At 35.4% G+C, this 20893-nt stretch overlaps 2 protein-coding genes across 3 annotated transcripts; one reads left to right on the forward strand and one right to left on the reverse strand.

Annotated features, from left to right (window-relative positions):
• Positions 1-1680: 1680 nt before the first annotated feature.
• Positions 1681-4289, reverse strand: LOC125842263 (pentatricopeptide repeat-containing protein At2g22410, mitochondrial-like). Its single transcript, XM_049521529.1, has one exon. It carries the CDS (start codon positions 4267-4269, stop codon positions 2290-2292), a length of 1980 nt encoding a protein of 659 aa, XP_049377486.1. The 5' UTR covers positions 4270-4289; the 3' UTR covers positions 1681-2289.
• A 2609-nt stretch (positions 4290-6898) lies between these two features.
• Positions 6899-20739, forward strand: LOC125842260 (DNA (cytosine-5)-methyltransferase CMT2-like). 2 transcript variants are annotated; one of them, XM_049521526.1, is made up of 21 exons: positions 6899-7917; positions 10303-10337; positions 10436-10538; positions 13256-13360; positions 13469-13588; positions 13719-13812; positions 14647-14837; positions 14922-14987; positions 15066-15314; positions 17558-17616; positions 17903-17969; positions 18071-18400; positions 18527-18595; positions 18725-18811; positions 18918-19005; positions 19145-19266; positions 19343-19444; positions 19549-19592; positions 19692-19761; positions 19841-19944; positions 20397-20739. In XM_049521526.1, exons 1-21 carry the CDS (start codon positions 6931-6933, stop codon positions 20563-20565), a joined length of 3261 nt encoding a protein of 1086 aa, XP_049377483.1. In that variant the 5' UTR covers positions 6899-6930; the 3' UTR covers positions 20566-20739. The 2 variants fall into 2 exon arrangements, 1 of the variants encoding a protein (XP_049377483.1); XR_007443895.1 differs by lacking the exons at positions 19549-19592; positions 19692-19761; positions 19841-19944; positions 20397-20739 and having other exon boundaries at positions 18725-18816.
• The last annotated feature ends 154 nt before the right edge of the window (positions 20740-20893 follow it).

Raw genomic sequence — 20893 nt, forward strand, 5'->3', positions numbered from 1 at the left:
CAATATAATTCTCTTAAACGTTGCGGTAGGATTACCAGACGAAAAAATTGTTGTTATAACCAATAATCATACAAATTATCTTAGCATCCGTTGCTTCTCCTTCGTAGAAGATGGCAATGTTAAGCACCTAAGTACCAAGGGCAGTTTCAACATCACTGTCAAAATCAAAAATTTCTTCTCCTCTTCAACAATGTACAATTGCTCCACAAACATGGGTACATTTGTTGCATTTAAATACGACTATGGGTGTGTTAGCCGTTCAACGCCTTGTGAATGGAGATTTGATGAGAACTATACCTATCGATATAGTCCCAAGGAGCGACAGTGGATTGCTCATGAATACAATCCGAATTATGAGTCTCTTACTAGAGGAGGTGTCATCAAAGGGTATTATGTTAACTAACAAGGACATGTAAAATATTCAATGTGACATTTTAGACAAATAGATGAATTTGTGGAGATCCCTTTTTTTGGGGTGGGGTGGGGTGGGGAGGTGGGGGGTGGGGGGAGGGACACTCAAAAGCTTTATAGATAGCTTCATCCCTCATTTCTTTCTTGTCGACTACATGCATATCATGCATATTATTCGATTCGGGGGAAAAACTTAAATATGCTATTGATCAATTCTGAGGAAAGATATTTATTTATGTCATTTGTTAAAGTTTGGCTCATCTATAAATGTCATTTTCGTTTGAGGAAAAACTCATCCATGCTATTATTTGTTAACTGAAAATCTTTTCAATTTAGCAAACCATTTTTGCACGTGTTCAATTATGATTCGGCCATGTTATTAATTGAATTATATTTTTAATAGAGAAATGGCTCAAATATGACATCGAACTTTGAGAAAGGCTTATCTATATCATTAGTTAAAAGTTTAGCTCATCTATTCCTACTATGAATCTTTACTGATACGTAGCGAGAAAACATTTATTTTTAATAGTGTCACCTTCACCTTCCACATTTTCGACGCATTCATGATACACTTTTCCCCTTGTTTTCTTCGGCTTTCTCCCCGTAAAAAAAAACATAATACTTAAATATGTATGTTAACTTGGTTTCAGTTCACATTTATGTCCTTCAACTTTGGGTGTGCACAAGTAGATACTTAAATATGTATAAAATTAAACAAATAGACACACATGTCATGCGTGACATCCTACAAGACAATTTGTGTCATACGTGGTATCCTACATGTACAATGTCACTTATGACATGTGTGTCTATTTGTTCAACTTTATACAAGTTTAAGTGTCTACTTGTGCATGCCCAAAGTAGGAGAGCATAATTGTGAAATGAGATCAAGTTAAAAGACATATTTATGTATTATGCCAAAAAAAGTAGAGAAGTCTAAAAATAGAGAATGAACATCATTCCCTCTATCCCAATTTATATGACTTATTTTCTTTTTTAGTCAGTCTCACGAAAAGGAACATTTGTGGCGTTTAAATCCGACTAGGAGTGTGTTAGCCATTCGGTGCCTTGTGAATGGAAGTTTGATGAGAACTTCACGTATAGCTATAATCCCATGGACAGAGTGGGTTCTTCATGAATATAATCCAAATTATGAGTCTCTTACTAGAGGATGAATTATCAAAGGGTATTATGTCAACTAAACATAACAATATATACATATATACGTATATGACAGTACTGAAGATTCAGATAGTTGATTCTAACTTGATTGATATCATAATTCTCCGTTAGAAAAAGCTAACTAATGTTTAGTATGACATGTAATTTAGATAATTAGTAGAATACTCAGTGTTGAGATTTTAGGTAAATAGGTGAAAGCTTAGGAAGGCCCTTCTAGGGACATTCAAAAGCTTCGTGGACAACTTCGTTTCCTCCTCATTTTTTTCCTGGCAACTACTCAAATGGGTGACTTGGTAGGCGAGCTATGATCTGTATGATAATAGTTATATTGTATCTAAAAGTGTACTCATCAAATGAGCGACTTGGTAAGCGAGCTATGTTCTGTGATTCAGCATTTACTAGAACTAAAACAAGGTGCCCAATACCTGAAAATTGTTGGTATATAATGTTCCCAGCAATCTTTGGTCCAATGCTTCGAGAAGGTGCTTCATCCTCTTCATACAACATCCCGATTATTCGAAGAGTTGCAAGCTGATTCCACCTTCAAACTTGCAGCAAACTCTATGGGGAAACTCACCTATTTACCAGCTTCAGTGTTAAATGGATCAATCACGAGTTAGTAATTACTGACCGGAGGAATTGGAAGTGCTTCCATGCCTGTCAAGACTTACTGGCTGGATCACAGTGTATTTGTCATGTTTGTTCTGGCTGTGCATCAGAAACATATTCTTCTAACTTAGAGAGCAATATAATCTCATCAAGCACTTTATGTATTGCCTGAGATTCGGGGTGTGAGTCGTCAGCAGCCACAAATTCGTAGAAGTTACCGTCAACCTCTATCAAACTATGTCCTGGATTCTTCTTTACACCTTTAGCTCTCATCAAACTTCTAACCATTCTAACATCAGCCCATTTCCTCTCATTAGCACACAAGCTTGCAAGAAGCACATAAATACCGCTATCTTGAGGATCTAGTTCTATAAGTTTCTCAGCAGCGACCTTGGCCAGCTCAACATCTCCATGCATCCGACAACCGTTAAGCAGAGCACCCCAAACAGCTTTATCAGGTTCCACCGGCATTTGCTTTGTGAACTCAAAAGCTTCTTTCAGATGCCCTGATCTGCCAAGTAAATCTGCCATGCAAGCATAGTGTTCCACCCCGGGAATCAAGCCATTTAATTCCATGCACCTAAAGTACTCCCAGCCTTGATTGACCAATCCACCATGAGCGCATGCTGATAGAACACCCACAAATGTGATGCTATCAGGCTTGAGTCCCGAGCATTTCATTTGTTCAAAAAGAGTGACAGCCTTCTCGGCGAGACCATGAGAAGCACATCCTACTATTACTGAATTCCAGGAGACCAAATCTCTTTCTTGCATTTCGTGGAAGAGCTCTCCAGCTGCATCCATGTTTCCACATTTTCCGTACATGTCTATTAATGTGTTTGCCAGGATCACACTGAATTTAATCCCTTTTTGCTTAATATAGTAATCATGAATTCGTCGACCAAAATCCAAAGAACCAGATTGAGAACAAGCAGAGAGCACAGAGACCAAAGTGCTTTCCATGGGAACCAAACCTCGTTTCTCCATTTCAAGGAAGAGTTCAAGGGCCTCCCAAGGTCTATTATTTTGCGAGTAGCAAGCAATCATCGCATTCCAAGAAACTACATTTTGTTCAGGCATCACACTAAAACACTTCTTTGCCAAGTCTACCTCCCCATTTCTTGCATAGCCATGGATCATACTTGTCCATGAAAACACATCCTTGATCTCCATCTTATCAAATATCTCTTTAGCCATAGGCAGACAACCACACTTCACATACATATCCAATAAGGCATTCATCAAATTAAGACTGCATTCCACACCTCTGTTCTCCGCAAGTTCATGAACTGATTTCCCCAGACTCAAATCCCCCTTCAACGAACATGCAGAAAACACAGTTATCAACGTAACGTTGTTAAACTCAACACCACTTGAACACATCAAATCAAACAACCTCAATGCCTCATCAACCATATGCATTTTCACATACCCATCAATCAAGCTAGTCCAAGTAACTACATCCCTAACAGGACTTTCATCAAACACCTTCTGTGCATCAACAATTTTCCCACTTCCACCATAAAAATGAACCAAGCCATTCCTCACAATCAAATCACTCAAAAACCCAACTTTCCAAATCCTACAATGCACCCCCATCCCCTCCAAAACCCCACACCCTTTCAACACAAAAACATAACTTCTCTTATCCATTTCAACCTTTTCCCTTACCATTCTCCTAAACAAACAAAAACTCATTTCCAAGAACTGATTTTTAACAAAACCCCTTATCATAGTATTCCAAATATACACATTAGGTTCATTAATTTCTGAAAACAAAGCATTTGCATAGTTTATATCACCATTAACATCCAAAGCACAAAAGGATATAAGTCTACTGATAGGGAAAATGTGTGAAATCATGCCAGTGTGTATCATATTGGCTTGAATTTGCTTTATGTGTGAAATTGAATTGCAAGATTCTATGAGGATAAGAGTTGGGTGGGTGATTACAAGATTTGGGTTGTGCTTGGAATTCCATTTTGGTTGTGAGGAAAAGAATAGCTTGTGAAAATGAGGGAAAGATTGGAACTTGAAGAAATATGGAAACTGAGGGAATTTCATAACAAAAAGCAAAAGAGGGAATTTGGTTTACTCATTTGTAATAAAAATTTATTGAATATATATATGCATACATACATACTCGGGTTTCAATTTGTTTGTCTCGCTTTTCTTTTTGATCTGCTTTAGAAAAATGTTTATCTGCTTTTTTTGTAATTGTTTTACTTCGGAAAGTCGTATACTTTAAAAGTAGATGGAGTGATCAAGCGGCCATTTTTGCGCCAACATACATCCAGTGGCATAGAGTGACGCATCAGTATGAACATGGAACTCCTTATTCCAATTCGAAAATCAAAGGATTGAGGCTGACAACAAACATTCATCTGCCATCGAAGGCTTTCCACAAATTGAGATTTGGCCATAAAAGGATCAAATTGTCTCCGAAGAACAGGAGAATACAAAAAAGTAATAAGAGAGGCGCACAAACCAATTAATTGTATCGGTTGTATTCTTGAATTTGAAATGAAAGAAGTAATGCATAGTTGTTCCTCGGTCTCAATCCAGTCAGTCAAGCAAGAAGGCAAATCAATGTAACTCTTAAAGCTGCTTGTTGCTTTAGTCAGAGAAGTGCCCAGCAACAGCTAGAGAAAATGCGTTTGAATATGCAATATCCAATCATAATTTTAAACCAACAATTGAATGTGCGATATAAGATCATGAGTTCAAATCTCAAATTTGTCTTTTAGTAACTCTTTGTTTGCAATCGGATACGTGATATGCAGTCGTGATTTTAAGATTTTAAATCAATGTCTGAATGTGCGATTTAAAATCATGATTTATAGAATCAAATTTTCAAAAAGAGTGATTAGGATTTTAATTTTTTTTTATATAAAACTTGACTTATAAGTTTATATTTCTTTTAAATAAATCTTGTTTGGCATGAAGAGATCATTCGTATAGTGTGAAATGATTATATTAAAATAACTAGCTACTGCTATTGTTGACTAGTAGAACTTTATAAAATTGTATATATTTAAAAGTTTGTAATAACAAATATTTATAAATAAAAGCAACATGGAGATATGCGGTTTATCAATGCAGTACCTTAGGGTATTTCGATATCTTATTAATGAACTATGATTTGTTAATTTGATAAGATTGTGTAAGAATTTAAGGACATAAATGCTAACTTGAAATATATAAATTGCAAGCAAAACTGTATCTTTATATCAATTTGATTTTAAATCATGATTTCATATAGCAGATTCAAATGAGTCTTTTGATCCAACTTTTTACATGTCATGTTTAAAATCACAAAATTAAAAGACAAGACAGTTTACATATCTTTAATTTAAAAACGTTGCATACAACAATCTTTTATACTTTCTTAAACTCTCTATCAAGTTAAAATCATACGAACTAATTGAACTTGACTTCCATAAAAGAAAAAAATCTAAAGGTAAACTAGAGTTACTTTATTTGTCACATTTTGACTTGACACATAAATATGGAAAACTAAAATTAACATGACTTTTTTTTTTACCATATATACTATCCTATTAATTAATGTTTGATTAGGGAATAACAATTAATGTAAGATAAATATGGAAAAAAAAGTTATTTTTTTTATATGTTAAAAGTACAAATAAAACAATTTTAAAATAATTAACAATAAAAATAATTTTTTTAAAAAGTACTCTATCTTTTTGGTCCCACTTTTTTAAAAAAAATAAAATTTGGAGCCACAAAATTGATTTTTGAAAATTCTTAAAAGCAAAAGTAGACTAGATTTGGTTATCCAGTTTCAGTCAGAGCAAAGACAAAAAATTAAATTTTGAACTAAATTTTACCACAATCCATACTTACATTACACGTGAGATTAACTGTCCTTTCCCACTTTTCCACTTGCACGATTTCCCAGGCAAAAACTTTTTTTTTCCTTTTAATTTTTATATATATATATATATATATATTAAATTTAAGTAAATTTAACTGCTTTTGTTAAATAATGATATAGGAGTAATACATAAATATTTACAAATAAATATTTAAATTTATATAAAGTTAAATAAGTAAGCATGAAAAAACAATTTATAACTCATATTGTAAAATAATCATAGCATATGTTATGACAATTATATCAAAGTGTATTACTAATATCACACATTCAGGCAAATTCGAGTAATAACAACAATTTTCATATGATATTTTAAAAATGTCATTTTATTCAAAGTCACAAGAAATATATGCATAACAAACACATATAACATAATGCAATTTGAATGATAGGTTTATAAATATGCCAAAAGAGTTGCAATTTTGTATTACTCCTAACTAAATTAGAGTATAAATCATCAAAAATCGAATCAAATAAAAGTTTATAGTATTAAACCTAATTTTAAAACTTTCATATTTGAAGTATTTACTTTTTAATTAGTTATATCAAAGTATGAAACCTAACTACAAAAATACCAAATCAAATATTGTTTTTTTTTTCTTTCTATTTTTCGATATTTGATATCTGCTTTCAATTATTTAATCAAATATAGAAATCAAATTATGAAAATACCAAGTATAGTGTACTTTCATTTTTCTACCTTAAAAGGCTGACATATTTACAAATATAACCTTGTAATAACTAAAATTCCATACTATTTTGACCAATCCTCTTGCCCTGTTTTCTTCTGTAAAACACCTACTATTCTTGGCAATTTCCAAATAAAAATGGCGAAAAAGCAAAACAATTCTTCAAGATTTTCTACAAATCTAACTCCATCACCCAAAAAAACCAAACCCATTTCATCTCCATCACCAAATCCAGAAGCATTAGCTCTGTCTTTTCCTTTTCCTCAAAATGAAGAACCAGTTCCATTGATAGTGTTTTATCCATCAGTTAGGAGAAGATCTTCTAGATTCACTACCAACAAATTCAGTACTAGGGCTACTACTGCTACTGAGTTCATGAGGAAAAATCGGAACAGCATTTCACCTGAAAAAACAGTTTTTCTTCTTCCATCACCACCTACATTGGCTGGAAAAACACCTCCGGCGGAAGGTACGAGGAGGTCGCCGAGATTGGTATCACTGTCAGCAAGGACAACGACGGCGGAGGATAAGGGCAAAAAAGTAAATTCAAGGAAATCAGAGGGTATAATAAAACAAGTGGAACTATCGAGGAAACGGAAATCGGCAAGTTCAAAAATGGATGAAAAAAGCCGAAAATCTCCGAGGTTCGATTCCGATTCATCAAATGGAGTTCAATTAGAGCTATTAGCATTGCCGGAGAAGAGCGCGTGTGGTACACTCGCCGCCGGCGGAAGAACCGGCACGAAGCGGGAACTGCTGGCTTTGATGATGACGCCGGCGGCGAACGGCAGCGCGTCGAAGAAACGCGGCGCCAGGGGGAGTGATTCAGTAAATGCAGGGAACAATTCACGAGGATCTCGGAGGAAAGATCCAGTTTTTGCTGAATCGCCGGGAACATCGGAAAAAATAACGGCTGAGAGTAATTCAGTGGGAGAGAAGACTTTAAGATCGAGAAAAATACAAGGGAGTGTTAATTATAATGAGAGTAAAGGATCGGAAATGAAACGGATAAAAAATTCAGCAGAGAAAAGTGTGAGGAAGCAGAAGAGTAATGCATGTTTCATCGGAGAGCCGATAGATACAGAGGAAGCTCAAGAGAAATGGCAATGGCGATACGAATTGAAGGTTGGTACTTTGATTTCTTTTTTCTTATTTCATTTAGTAAAACGGGAAATCTTAGTAGTTCAGTTGATGAGATTTCGATTTCGATTTCTCACCTTGTAATCCCCTTCCCCTGCCCCCAATCTAAATAAAAAAGGTATCTTGGAAAATGTGGGTGCAATTTGAGGTAATCCTTCGAGCAGCCAACCAGCACGAATATCGGATATATCTGCTCCGGATGGCTGAATTGAGTGTTGCTTCAGGCTGTTATATCTATAAGCAACTATTGAGCATTCCCATTGAGGGGAGGAAGTGAGGAACGGAATGGAACGGGAAGGGGAGGGGAGGCCTGTTTGGTGGATGACTTGCACCAGTATCATAGACGGAGCTAAGATTTTGAGTTTACAAGTTCTAGATTTTAGAATATACATATTGAGTGGATGTTTAACATAAATGTGCATTCTGACGACCCTAAAAGTAACTATAGCTGCGAATCCATCCCTGTATGTATATGCCCATGTCTTACCCTCTCTACTAGAGTGGGGATTATTAACCCACAATCCTATCCGGGTCACTTATAACTCTAGCATCTACCTCCGACCAAACCCACTGGGGTCTAACGGAGTATGCTCCTATGAAGTTATGATAAAGTGGAGTAAATGTTCATCTACCTCAAACGGCAATTACTTTAGACACTTGAAAGTTTATCCAATTTAGATCATGCTCGCCCATTCACACAAACTAAATGGTTTAAATGCGTATATAAAATACAAATCATGCCCTTTTAATGATAAACAAGTAATCTAAGAGTTTAAGCCTTTACTTGTCTTATAACCGGTGCACAAACCTCTCTTGAAATGCCAACTTCTCTTCAAACGACCTCCAGTTGCCTCAATCTATTCAATAATATAAATAACAGGTTCAAATTAGTCTAGGGAAACTAATCCCGTAATTTATGACACCTCGGGTCAATGTCAACTCTTGATCAACTCAAATTGGCCCCTCGGATCAACTGTCCAAAATCCGAAATTGATTACATGGACACGCTGTCCATAAGCCATAGAGTCCAAATCTATAATCAAGTTTCAATCTTGATGTCAAATGATGAGTCAAATCTCAATTTCCCTAAATTTCAAACTTAGGGCTAAATGTCAATATTCTACACCTCAAATCGTAAATCTAAAGGTGAAAGCATAACTCATTTATTTGTCACAATCCATCTAAATAATCATTTTTCTATATAGCAATATATTATTAACATTCTTGTTCCAAAGTAAAACATCCTAACAATATACGAATAAAAATTGAAACAATGGCTTCTAATATCCTAATCTAAACTCTTAAAAAGACTAATAAGCTCATGATTGCCATTGTCATTGCTTCGATCGTATGTACCCTAATCATTACCACCATTATCGAGTCATTAAATCCTTATCGCTTCTTACTACAAAAAACATTTTCAAAGGACCAATAAAGCAGTTACATGGCTGGAAAATGGACGTGACCATCGTTACTGATGTGTTGATTCTCTTTAAGCTCACATCTATTCCATTTGGACTCTTCATTGTTATTGATTCCGATACAGCTCTTGTCTAAGTAAATTTTTACTTGAAGCTTAAATTGACGAGAGCTTCACTGTTGGCTCATCTAAAGTTCCAGCCTTTCCCTTCGAGCAAAAGGTTTATTTCCTAAGAGCCAAGAGCTCTTTTACTTTAAAATATCTCATATCCTCATAAGTAGGCTACGAATAAATGGGTTTACCACACTTCTTCACTCTTATAAATTACTTGATCACCCAACTAACATGTAAAAGTGTAAAGTAGGCGAATTAACCACTTTAATGCTTCACTAACTTATACATTATATGATATAAGTAGTATTTTCAAGAATAATTAAATATACATACATACTATGAGAATATATTCCGTAATTATCCGTTTCGACATGAAACCTGTTAAAAGTAGTAAAGCTATAATTAATGAAGTAACTCTTCTTCTGAAAAAAGAAATGTCGGATTGTTACAGGTAGACATCCTTCTATTTGTATACATAACACCCTAGATATCTATCGTGATTCTTTAAAGGAAAATGTGCATAGAAGATTCACTGAAAATTATAATATTATATATAATGAATAAGAAGTTGGCGTTGCAATGTATAAGATTATACAGAACGGAAAAGTAGTTGACTTTAGGATATCATAAGCCAAAAAATCTGAATAATCACTTGAACCTTTTATCATCTCCTATAAGCTAACTATTATTTGTTGGCCATTTTAATTGATTACATTGTGCTCTTATAAGTGGTGATTCTGGATTATTTTAAATATTTGAGCAACATTTAGTTCTTTGTCTGGCACACGTCATTAAAGTTTCTCATTCTGAATTTAAATGTATATTGGCAATTGCAGAATCGAAAAATGCAGCGTCAAGGGTGGAAATTAAAGTGAGTGATACTATCTGAACTTGTCATTTTTGGTCTAACCTTTTATAAACTCGTTGCACGTCTTCACTCCTTAATTTTATGCTTGCCTTTTATTGTAGTTCTGGTGAAGAAGATGAAATCATATTAAATGTGGAATGCCATTATGCTCAAGCTAAGGTTGCTGGTTTCATTTTCAATATCGGAGATTGTGCATTTGTAAAGGTAAGTTATTAGCTCTCTATATAGCTTCTTCTTCCTTTTATAAGAAATTAGTCTCAACAATTGTATTATGTCTGTTCATGTATGAGACTATTCTTGTTTTGTGGCTAAGCAAGTGAAAACATTTTCGATGAGTGATAGTGAAACTTGTACCGAGAGCTTTTGCTTACTTGAAAATTATGTGGAACTGTGTCACTATCTCATCTAAAAGTAAAACTCTTAAAGGAGAATTGAATTTTGTTTGTTCTTTAGATGTATGAGCAATCGTGGTATTAAACTTACTATGTTTGTATTAAACTTACGTCATATGATGATACTATGTGAAGGAGTGATAAAATGTAAGCGTAGGGACACTGCTAGGATGATTAAGTATCAGTTTTGATTTATGGCCAGTAGATTTTGTAATAGATTCTACTAAGAAGATGCGTGGGAGGAAGAAAGATCACACATGGTGTTTATTGACCTAGAGAAAGCATGTGATAACAGTACCAAGAAAAATCTTTTGGTGGGTGTTGAAGAGAAAGGAATTCATGTTAAATTATTATAAATATCATAAAAGACGAAGGAGCCATCATTGGTAGTAAGTGACGCAACAGAGTTTCTCATAATTTTGGGTTTAGGCTAGGGATAAACATTGAGCCCATACTTGTTCACCCTTGTTATGGATGAGCTATAACCTACACAAATACGAGATGAGGTCCCATGGAGTATGCATTTGCCGACAATATTATGCTAATTGACGAAATTAACTATGTTGTCAACCAAAAGCTTGAACACTGGAGAAACTCTCTTGAGAGCAAGGTTTTTGGATGAGCAGAATAACACAACATATGTAGTATCTACGCTTGTTATTCTAAGAGAATAAAGTAATAGATTGAGATATTACAGAGATAATCAAAATAGGCTGCTCGAAATAGAGAAGTGCTACCAGGTATTATGTGATAGGAGGATGCCTACCAATGTGAAAAGGTAAGTTCTATAGAATAGTTATAAGCCCAATATTATATGAGAGTGAATGTTGGGCTGCCAAGTCTATCCCTCGCTCTCGTTCAGTAGAGGTTCTCAGCGAACTAAAATCTAATGGATGGGGTTCCATAGTCATGAAAAACCAGGTTTAAACCATGTTACGGAACCAAGACAACCTAATAAAAATAGGGTTACAAATAATATAATAAGAAAGAGGCATGGCTTCCAACGTCTATAAATAGAAGCAACTTTCTCTATTTGGCAAAGCAAAGAGAGATATGGGTTCAACTATACTGAAAGTCTTTCTCAAATTAATCAAGTAATTTTCAATATTGAAAATGCAAAGCGCAAATGACAGCCATCTCTGTATGCCTTCTTGGAACATGTGCTTGCTGTTTTTCCAGAGGTGGTGGAGCAACGAGTTCAACCGCTCTTAAACCAAATTAAAATAAACCAAATTAAAACTTTGGAAGTAGAGGGAAGGACCCTTTCCTGAGAATGGGAGGATATTGTTATTAGTATAGTCTCCCGCAGCTGCGGCAGAAATTATTAAGAGTCAGTCTACTCTTTGGAGTTTAAGAAGGTTTAAATAAGTGTCTGTAGACGCTTTGTAATGTGTATTCATTTTTTGGTGTTCTTTTTCTTTGTTAGTGGAGATTTACCTCGATACCTACTAAAGATAGACTCGTATATATGCTAACTATCTTTGTTTTATTTATTACATTTGCATGTATGACAAAACCCTAGTTGAAAATGTTGACTACTTATGCTAATATAATAATAAAGACTTATTTGTATAAATGTGTTTTTCTTTCTATAGTGGAGATAGTTGCACATAATGATAGACATTATTAAAGGACTCTACCTTTGCTTCCTTATCCTTACTATCTAGAAATGAACCATCATGAGTTAAGTAAAAGCACCTTGCCTATCTTACTCCCCCTATGCAAAATAGCAGTTCGTCCGGCCATCTTCTAGCTTCGAACAACCAAGAGGATTCCTTGTATAAAGATAAAGGATGAAAGTTTCGAGAGTGATCCTGCACACTCCAACCATTCCGGTCTATGGCCAATTGGCCATCGAGAGCTTTTTCCCACGTTGACTTGCTTTGGATATGCAACTTTAAGATATTCATATAGGCATAGGTAAAGGTATAGTCAAAGGCATCACACTGGATTGTACACAAGTTTCAGACTGTAGCTACTGAAATTTACAGGGCAGAGCTAAATGGAAAATGCTACTGATCTTTTTGTCTATTTTAATGTAATAGTTAGTAAAAATGCGCTGCAGTAGGCTTAGGTGCATAAGCAAAACATACATGACTTGGGGTCTATACTATTTTCGAGTATTTCCTCATTTGAAGTTAATGCTCTGGAAGTTCTTGCTGCCACACATAATGTGATTTTGTCGCTGACTAATTCAGCTTACCTGATCCTCTATTTGTATAATACAAAAGGATTCATGCAACATAGTTAGAATGAGAAGTTAGATATCAGCAGATATAAGTTGGTATTATTATGCTCCGTAATGTTAAATTTTATCAAACGACCTGATGTGTGAACTCAAATCGTTTCTTCAATGTGGATCTCCAACACGTCTCTCAGGGCAATTAGGGTCAGGTTTTAAAGTTTTCTTCTAAGAAAAAAAATATTTTCATAACTGATGCAAAATGTTGAAATTTCATTGCCAGCTATGTGACCTTTATGAATCACTCATCTGGCTATGTCTTGAAAAATGTTGGGCAATTCCTTTAGGGTGAAGGCAAGAAAAAACATATTGGCAGGATCTTGGAGTTTTTCAAGACGACAGAGGGGGAAGATTATTTTAGGGTACAATGGTTCTTCCGAGCTGAAGATACGGTTTGTACTATTGCTAGAGTATTTTATTTTCAATTTGTATTGTATACTTTGAAGCTCCTTTTTTTCTAGTTTATTCATATGGATATTCTATCTACAAAATATTTTCAGGTGTTGCAAGGTGCTGCTTCTTTCCATGACCCAAAGCGCATATTCTATTCTACTTTAGAGAATGATAATTTACTAGACTGCATAGTTTCCAAAGTCAACGTGGTAGAATTACCAACCAGGGTATGCTCCATCTTGATATTTTTTTCAAATGTTGTTAAAATTGCTTGTGATTACTTTCGTTTGTTCCATTGTTCACTATATTGACTACTGTGCTCTTACTGTTTCTTGTGCAATTTTGTTACTGCTGCAGCTTGATTTGAATAAAAAGGATGTTCCACCTGCTCACTTTTATTACGACATGGAATACTGTGTTGATTATTCCACATTCCGTACGTTGCATAATGGTAAGTTATATTGTTACAGATAATCTTGAAATGGTCCTGTGTGTTCAAACAACGTAGCTTCTGGAGAAAACACCTGATGACGTATAACTTTTGTAGTAAGTCTTTATTAAAATAGGTGGCATACGATGCTCAAAACTTCTATTTGCAGTGGTTTAGGAACATGACTGTTCTATCCATTATTTTGCTTTTAAACCTTAATTTTCATAAGAAAATTTCTATTCACATGGATCTATTTATACTTTAACTTTATTTGTTAAGGATGAGATGTGAGCTGCATAAGTGAGTAAGAACAAATTCTATGAGAAAGTGAGAATCTTATCTTAGATTCACAAGGAACATATTCAGTCACAATAAGTCAGATTGACATGTTGTGTGTATTTGGTCTTATTTTTAGACGACATAAAATTATCGGCTATAGTTGATCCATAGAATGGATGGCATTAGTTGATGCCACGTGATGGCTAGTGAAATTGGGTAGGTTCTGTACAATTGAAGGAGATACTGACGTTGCTACTCTAGTGCAAAAAGAGCATTTCAAAGTGTCCATGATTGTCAAGTTTTTCTTGCTTATGATATTTGAGTTGTATCTTGAATGTGAAGTTACCTTTTGAATCTTATCATGTTAACAATTTCCAAAAAAAAAAAAGTTACCTTTTGTAGCTTACTTGTACGTGACATAAAAAATTTCAAACATCCTATTTTCCACTTGTTATCATTAATGAACTTCTTGTAGCAGTTTGTTGCATGAAGCTTGTAATGATACCTAATTTGATTCTACATTTTCTCTACCGATATTTGTTAATACTTCACTTTTATCTTTTTTGGCCTATTCAGTCAAAAGCTCTGTTTCCCCTTCGCTAGTTGATGCGTCATATAAGCCTATCACTACATATCCTCTGGAGGTATCGCCAAGTTGTGAACCTATGAAAGTGGAGTTGTCACTATTGGATCTATATGCTGGTTGTGGCGGCATGTCAATGGGATTGTGCCTTGGTACCAAACTCTCTGGTGTTAATCTTGTGACGGTAATTTATAAAAATCCTATTCATGCTAGTTATCTTTTTAAGTAATGTGTTTAAAATTTCATTTGTTTCTTCTTCTTCTTCTAGAAATGGGCAGTTGATTTTAATAGTGCTGCCTGTGATAGCCTGAAACTGAATCATCCTCAGACACATGTAAGCTTTTATTTTTGTGGCAGGCATGATATATTTTATCGGTATGTAATATTCAATCATAGTTAACATTTTTCTTAGGTTAGGAATGAAGGTGTTGAGAATTTTCTAGAGCTACTGAAAAGATGGGAGAAGCTAATTAAGTCGTACGGCTGTAGTGATATCAAAACAAGCTCTAATGGTGAGCTAGACGACAGAGATGAAGGTGAAAACAATGATGATTCCCAGTCTGGTTCCAATGCATCTTCTGGAGAATATGAGGTATTAAGATTAGTTGACATATGTTACGGGGATCCCAACAACGAAGGAAAATCTGGACTTCATTTTAAGGTATAAGCTTTGCTTTCATATTATGTTGGTTGTCCTAATTTAATGCACTTATAGTTACACCCTAGAGTTAAAAACCACGAGTTACTTAAATAAAAATGGACCCAAATTGATGAATAAATATTACATTTTGACATAAATTGAACTCTTTAAGTTTTGCGCATCAACATTCAGTATTGACCTAACAAACTGGAAACAAGTGGTGTAATAAATGCACTGCATTCTTTTATGTATTATGTTCACCCATGTATTTGTATTTTCAAAAAAAAATCACACCTATTAATAGGTGTATCTAGTAAGAATGTGTATTAGTGGTAGAAAATTAATTTTCTACTTTCCTTCTATCCTTACAGATTTCAATATGGTACCAGAGCCTATTGGATCCCTCTAGTATTTTAAAGTCGCTACTCCTTACAGGTGGCCCTACCGGTTAATGTTTCATTTTTCTTTTTCTGGTTTCACTTTCCTGGCCATTATCCTACCTAAACATTCATTCTAGCCAAACATTTAGTCTAGCCAAATTTTTCTATGTTCAAAATTATATTCCATACCAGAGTAAATCCAACATGGTTCGTCCTCCACATTTTGATTGACTTCATTAGCACACTATATAACTTGTGATGGTTACTAATTATCTCTTGTGCACGCATGTTCCGTGAAAAATGGAAAGGTTTTCAATGAATTCTTTTGTAGGATACAATTTAAAGGGAGAAAAGTTGGATCTAGTGAATTGGGAGGTGGTCATCACCCCAATAAAATGTGGGTGCTCAGAGTGAAAGATTTGAGAGTCAATAAAGCATTCTTAGGAGAGTAGCTTTGGAGGTTTGGCAGTGAGGTAAATATAGAATATGTGGAGGACACAGTGGTCGGAAACAAGTACGGTATACAGGTTGGTGATGGAGATCCGGAAGTATCACATTACCTTATAGATTTTGACCTAGGAGAAATATGTTAAAAGGAATATGAAGAAGGTAGTGGCAATGTCATGTTAGAAGTTAGGGACGGAAATAGAATCGATCTCTGGAAGGACAAGTGATGTAGAAATTACACATTAAATGCTACTCTCTCGGTTATCTACAACATATCGTGCTAGAAGAACATAACAATCCATCATATCCAAGGGGCCAATCTATTTAATCTCACCTAAAATTTACGTTCTTTCCTTCTCAAACAAAAAAAATCTGAAAGAAAGAACTTCACTCTTCTTATGTTAACTCGCCATAGGAAACTTCGAAAATGTTGAGAAGCTGATGTGAACTCAAATTCTGTCACACTACAAGGTGTAAACTTCTAATTTGTTTTGGAGGACTTTAAAAAAATGGCACATGGACTCTTTTAAGTCCTAGGAATGTGAGTCAGGGTTTGACCCAATCAGTGTGGATCACGTTCTGATGAACTTATCTAGAGAATCTTGAAATGTGTACCGAGGATTGAAGAGGCAAGTTGATCAAAAAGGTTAGAAAGCTGCCCCCATTTTTGCCAAAGCTTTGAATTTTACATAAAAATATTGGAAAAGTTAGCTAGGACGAAGATATAGAGGAGAGTATGGGATACCAAAGTACCAAAAAGAGTTGTCTTTTTACCTGGTGCATGGTGAAGGTTCCCATCTTAAGTTCTTAACGACAGACAAACTGAGGAAGAGAGCTGCAGTAAAGCTGGTGTTGCTTGTGCAAGGGCTAGAGCTCAGATGCAGATCATATACTTCGCATTGCAGGTACACATCTCAGCATTGGAATCTAGCTATCTCCTCGTTTTAGTTGGACACTGAGACGAATTAACTAGGAGAAGAGGGCAGTTGAAAATAATACTATCTGCTTTTTCTTTGGGCGAATATGGAGCGAAAAGAACAACAAACTTTTCCATAGTGAAGAAAAGGAGATAAGATGTATTAAGAAGTCCTTTTTTTCATTTAATTTATTTTTGGTGTAAAAAGAGGACACCAATATCTTTGGGATGACGTAGTTGTTACACGTGGTTGAGCCACTTATTCACTAACACAAATTTGGCACCACCTTGGTGTATCAGCAATGAACTGAACTGATTTATCCAAACAACCAAATAGTGGAAGTATGTTAATGTGATGAGGTGATTCCGTCAGAAGTTATGAGATTTAACTTTGGAGGAGTGAGGTTTAATTCTTGATTTTCTGTATTGTTTATGCTTTGAGGGTTTCATTCTACAAACTTGATTCTTGATCTTAACTTTGATATTGAGCATGATGTTTCTTCTTGCGAGTGCTCTTATAGGTGCGATGGAAAGGTTATAGTCCTAGTGAAGATACTTGGGAGCCAATTGTGAACTTGGAGTAAGTACTTGCTAAATGCTGTTCCTTCCATCGTTTAATAGTATCTTTCAGTTTTGGTTGCTCAAAAAGTTTGATTAGCTAAAATTAGAAGCACTGTTTCTCTTCCTGAATATCAAGGTTCTTAACAGTACTCTCCTTTATCATATTTGGTTTTCGACGAATTAATGCAAGCAGGAAGTGCAATTCTGAGTTTTTCTGAGACTGAGAAAATTCAGAAGATCTTAACATTTTGTTATGCATTTTCATCACATCCTTAATTATATGTGCAATAATTATTTTGTCTCAGAAATTGCGGAGACAGCATAAAAGATTTTGTTCGAAGGGGGCAACAGTTGAAAATTCTGCCTCTACCAGTAAGCTATTTCTTCCCATTGCATTTGCAATGATTATCACTAAATGACATTGGAGTCATCATCCCTGTTTGATTTCCGGTCCTGACTAATTATGTTTGTAGGGTGACGTTGATATGATATGTGGGGGTCCTCCTTGCCAGGGCATCAGTGGATATAATCGCCACAGAAATACTGATGACCCATTGTCTGATGAGAAAAATCGTCAAATTATTATATTTATGGATGTTGTGGAATTCCTACGGCCTAAATATGTGTTGATGGAAAATGTTGCCGACATATTGAGGTTCGATAAAGCATCTCTTGGAAGATATGCTTTAAGTCGTTTGGTACATATGAGATACCAAGCAAGACTTGGAACTATGGCAGCTGGTTGCTATGGTCTCCCACAATTCCGATTGCGAGTTTTCTTTTGGGGTGCACTTCCGAGTGAGGTGAGTATGCCTGTTATCATCAGAGTTGCTGAATAGGAATGGTTTTTCTTTTCTATACCGGTCCATACTTGGTGATTATAGCTTTGTGACATTCAATTAATCTCAATCATTCCCTCTCTTGTTCAGAGGTTGCCCCCATTTCCACTTCCTTCGCATGACGTGATTGTTAAATATTGGCCCTCACCTGAATTTGAGGTACCTTTTACATTTACACTGCCCTTATTTTTTTACCCGAGAACTTGTGGCATTCTTTCTATTTTCTCTTAGTTATAGGCTTTTTATACTGCTGGTCTGCATTTATTACAGTTGTTTTCCTTCTTGCAGCGTAATACTGTTGCTTATGATGAAGGACAACCACGTGACCTTGAGGAAGCTCTTGTTCTTCGTGATGCTATATCTGATATGCCAGCTGTATGGTTGTTGTTTCCATTAGAAGTCCTTTTTAATTTTGGTATATGTTGTGTGTTTATTAGGAAGTTTATCTTCTTAATGGAATAATTGGTGTACTTTCTTATAGGTCACATGGCATGAAACTCGTGAAGAAAGGCCATATGAGATCCCCCCCGAAACAGAGTTCCAGAAATACATGAGATTATCTAAACATGGTAATTTCTCTCTGCACACTAGCTCTAATGGCTTTTTTTGTTAGACTACAGCTAAACACATGAGAAGTGTGCAATTTAAGTTTATGCTAGACTCTATGAACTGAATGTGTATTTTTACATGTGGAAATGATTCCTTCAGAGATAATGAGTTGTTCATCAACTGGAGTTAAGGAAACAAAAGTACCTGTTTTGTCTGATCATCGGCCTTGCCAACTAAACGAGGATGATTACTTGCGAGTTTGTCTAGTCCCACGTAGAAAGGTTTGACGATTGTAACATTACTGAAAATTGATTTTTTTTTCAGATGTTTGCCCCTTGTAATGTATTTCCACTGCAGGGAGCAAATTTCAGGGACCTCCCTGGTGTAATTGTAGGAGGGGATAATGTGGCTCGTCGTGATACTAAAGATCCAAAGGTTCTACCAAACGGAAAGCCCATGGTAGGCAATTTATTTCTGCTGTTCTGTTAAAAAGTACTTGTCTATGACACCTAGACAAATATTATATCATTCTTGCTAATCGGAATCATTCTTCTGTAATATAGGTTCCTGACTGTGCCTTCAACTTTGAGCATGGAAAGTCTAAGAGGTTATGCATGTTTTCTTATAAGCTTGTCATATTCTCTTCGTCTTTCTCCGTTTAATTGATAATATCCAATAGACAATTAAATCCTTTTTTAAATTTTAGGCCATTTGCAAGGTTGTGGTGGGATGAAACAGTAGCAACATTAGTGACGTTTCCTAATCATCGTGCTCAGGTACTTTGTTGTGTTATTCTTACCATCGAATATGCAATATAGAACTGTAGCATTTTCTGAGCTTTTAAATATTTTTCAGGCTATCTTACACCCAGAGCAAGATCGAGTTCTGACCATACGAGAGTATGCAAGATTGCAAGGTTTTCCAGATTTCTATAGGTTTACTGGTACTCTCAAGGAAAGGTATCTTGTTTTCTGATGAAAATAGTTCTAGTAGCTTGTTGATTTCGATTACTAATCAAAGATCTTAAAGACCAGGAAAAGAAAAACATACGTAAATGCAGCCTTCATTTCTATGTAGAGAGGAATATGGAAAAAAAAAACATCTTTGTGATCTCTCATTATAGGGAAAAGGGGCGGGGCATATATACCCCTCAACTTTGTGATTTAGAGCGGATTATACCCCCGCTAAAGAAGTGGTACATATATACCCTCGCAGTAAATGCACCAACCTTGAATTGTCTTCCTCTTACATGTACATTTTGGAAGTTGTAAAGAACTAGCGATTAATTCCTCCTAACACGCGATGATTTGATGCTATTTACATGATCAATGAGTCAAAACTACTCAAAATATGCTTTGTATCTTCTGCCACTTCATAAGTTGGTTTTCATTATGTTGTTCACTTTGTGCAGATATTGCCAAGTTGGAAATGCTGTAGCAGTTCCTGTTGGTCGCGCGCTTGGGTACGCGCTTGGACTTGCCTATCAGAGGCTAGCTGGAAATGAGCCTCTTATTAAATTGCCATCAAATTTCTCATTCTTAACTCCTCCAATTGATGACATTGTTGTCTTGCAAACATAAGCTCATATTCATCATTTTTTTCCTCCATTGGCGATTTCGGAGCTACTGCTGATCCTTAGCAGATTACTCCATTTTTCTAGTATGAACTTTTATTGAACAGAACAGATACTAGATTGGGGCGCGACGAAGTTGATTAATTTATTGATCAATGAACTAGCATTCCTTTGATGTGAACTTGTTTCCTTATATTTATAAATTCTCCTTTCTGAACAGCTTATTTTTGGTGTTTGCAGTGTTTGTTGTTTGGCGTTATACGTAGATATGCACTCAAACTTTGCCTCAACGGGCAAATAAACACTCTTAACTTTGAGACTGCATGTCTAGACGA

The sequence above is a fragment of the Solanum stenotomum genome, chromosome 10, assembly GCF_019186545.1.
Source record: "Solanum stenotomum isolate F172 chromosome 10, ASM1918654v1, whole genome shotgun sequence".
In the NCBI taxonomy this organism is placed as follows: Eukaryota; Viridiplantae; Streptophyta; class Magnoliopsida; order Solanales; family Solanaceae; genus Solanum; species Solanum stenotomum.

Bases quoted from the DNA above. Each gene is read 5' to 3' on its own strand.
- LOC125842263 (XM_049521529.1), bottom strand. From the start codon at position 4,269: ATGAAATTCCCTCAGTTTCCATATTTCTTCAAGTTCCAATCTTTCCCT.
- LOC125842260 (XM_049521526.1), top strand. From the start codon at position 6,931: ATGGCGAAAAAGCAAAACAATTCTTCAAGATTTTCTACAAATCTAACT. The intron at 7,918-10,302 runs GTTGGTACTTTG...TGGCAATTGCAG, and splicing joins AATGGCGATACGAATTGAAG to AATCGAAAAATGCAGCGTCA. The intron at 19,445-19,548 runs GTAGGCAATTTA...TCTGTAATATAG, and splicing joins TACCAAACGGAAAGCCCATG to GTTCCTGACTGTGCCTTCAA.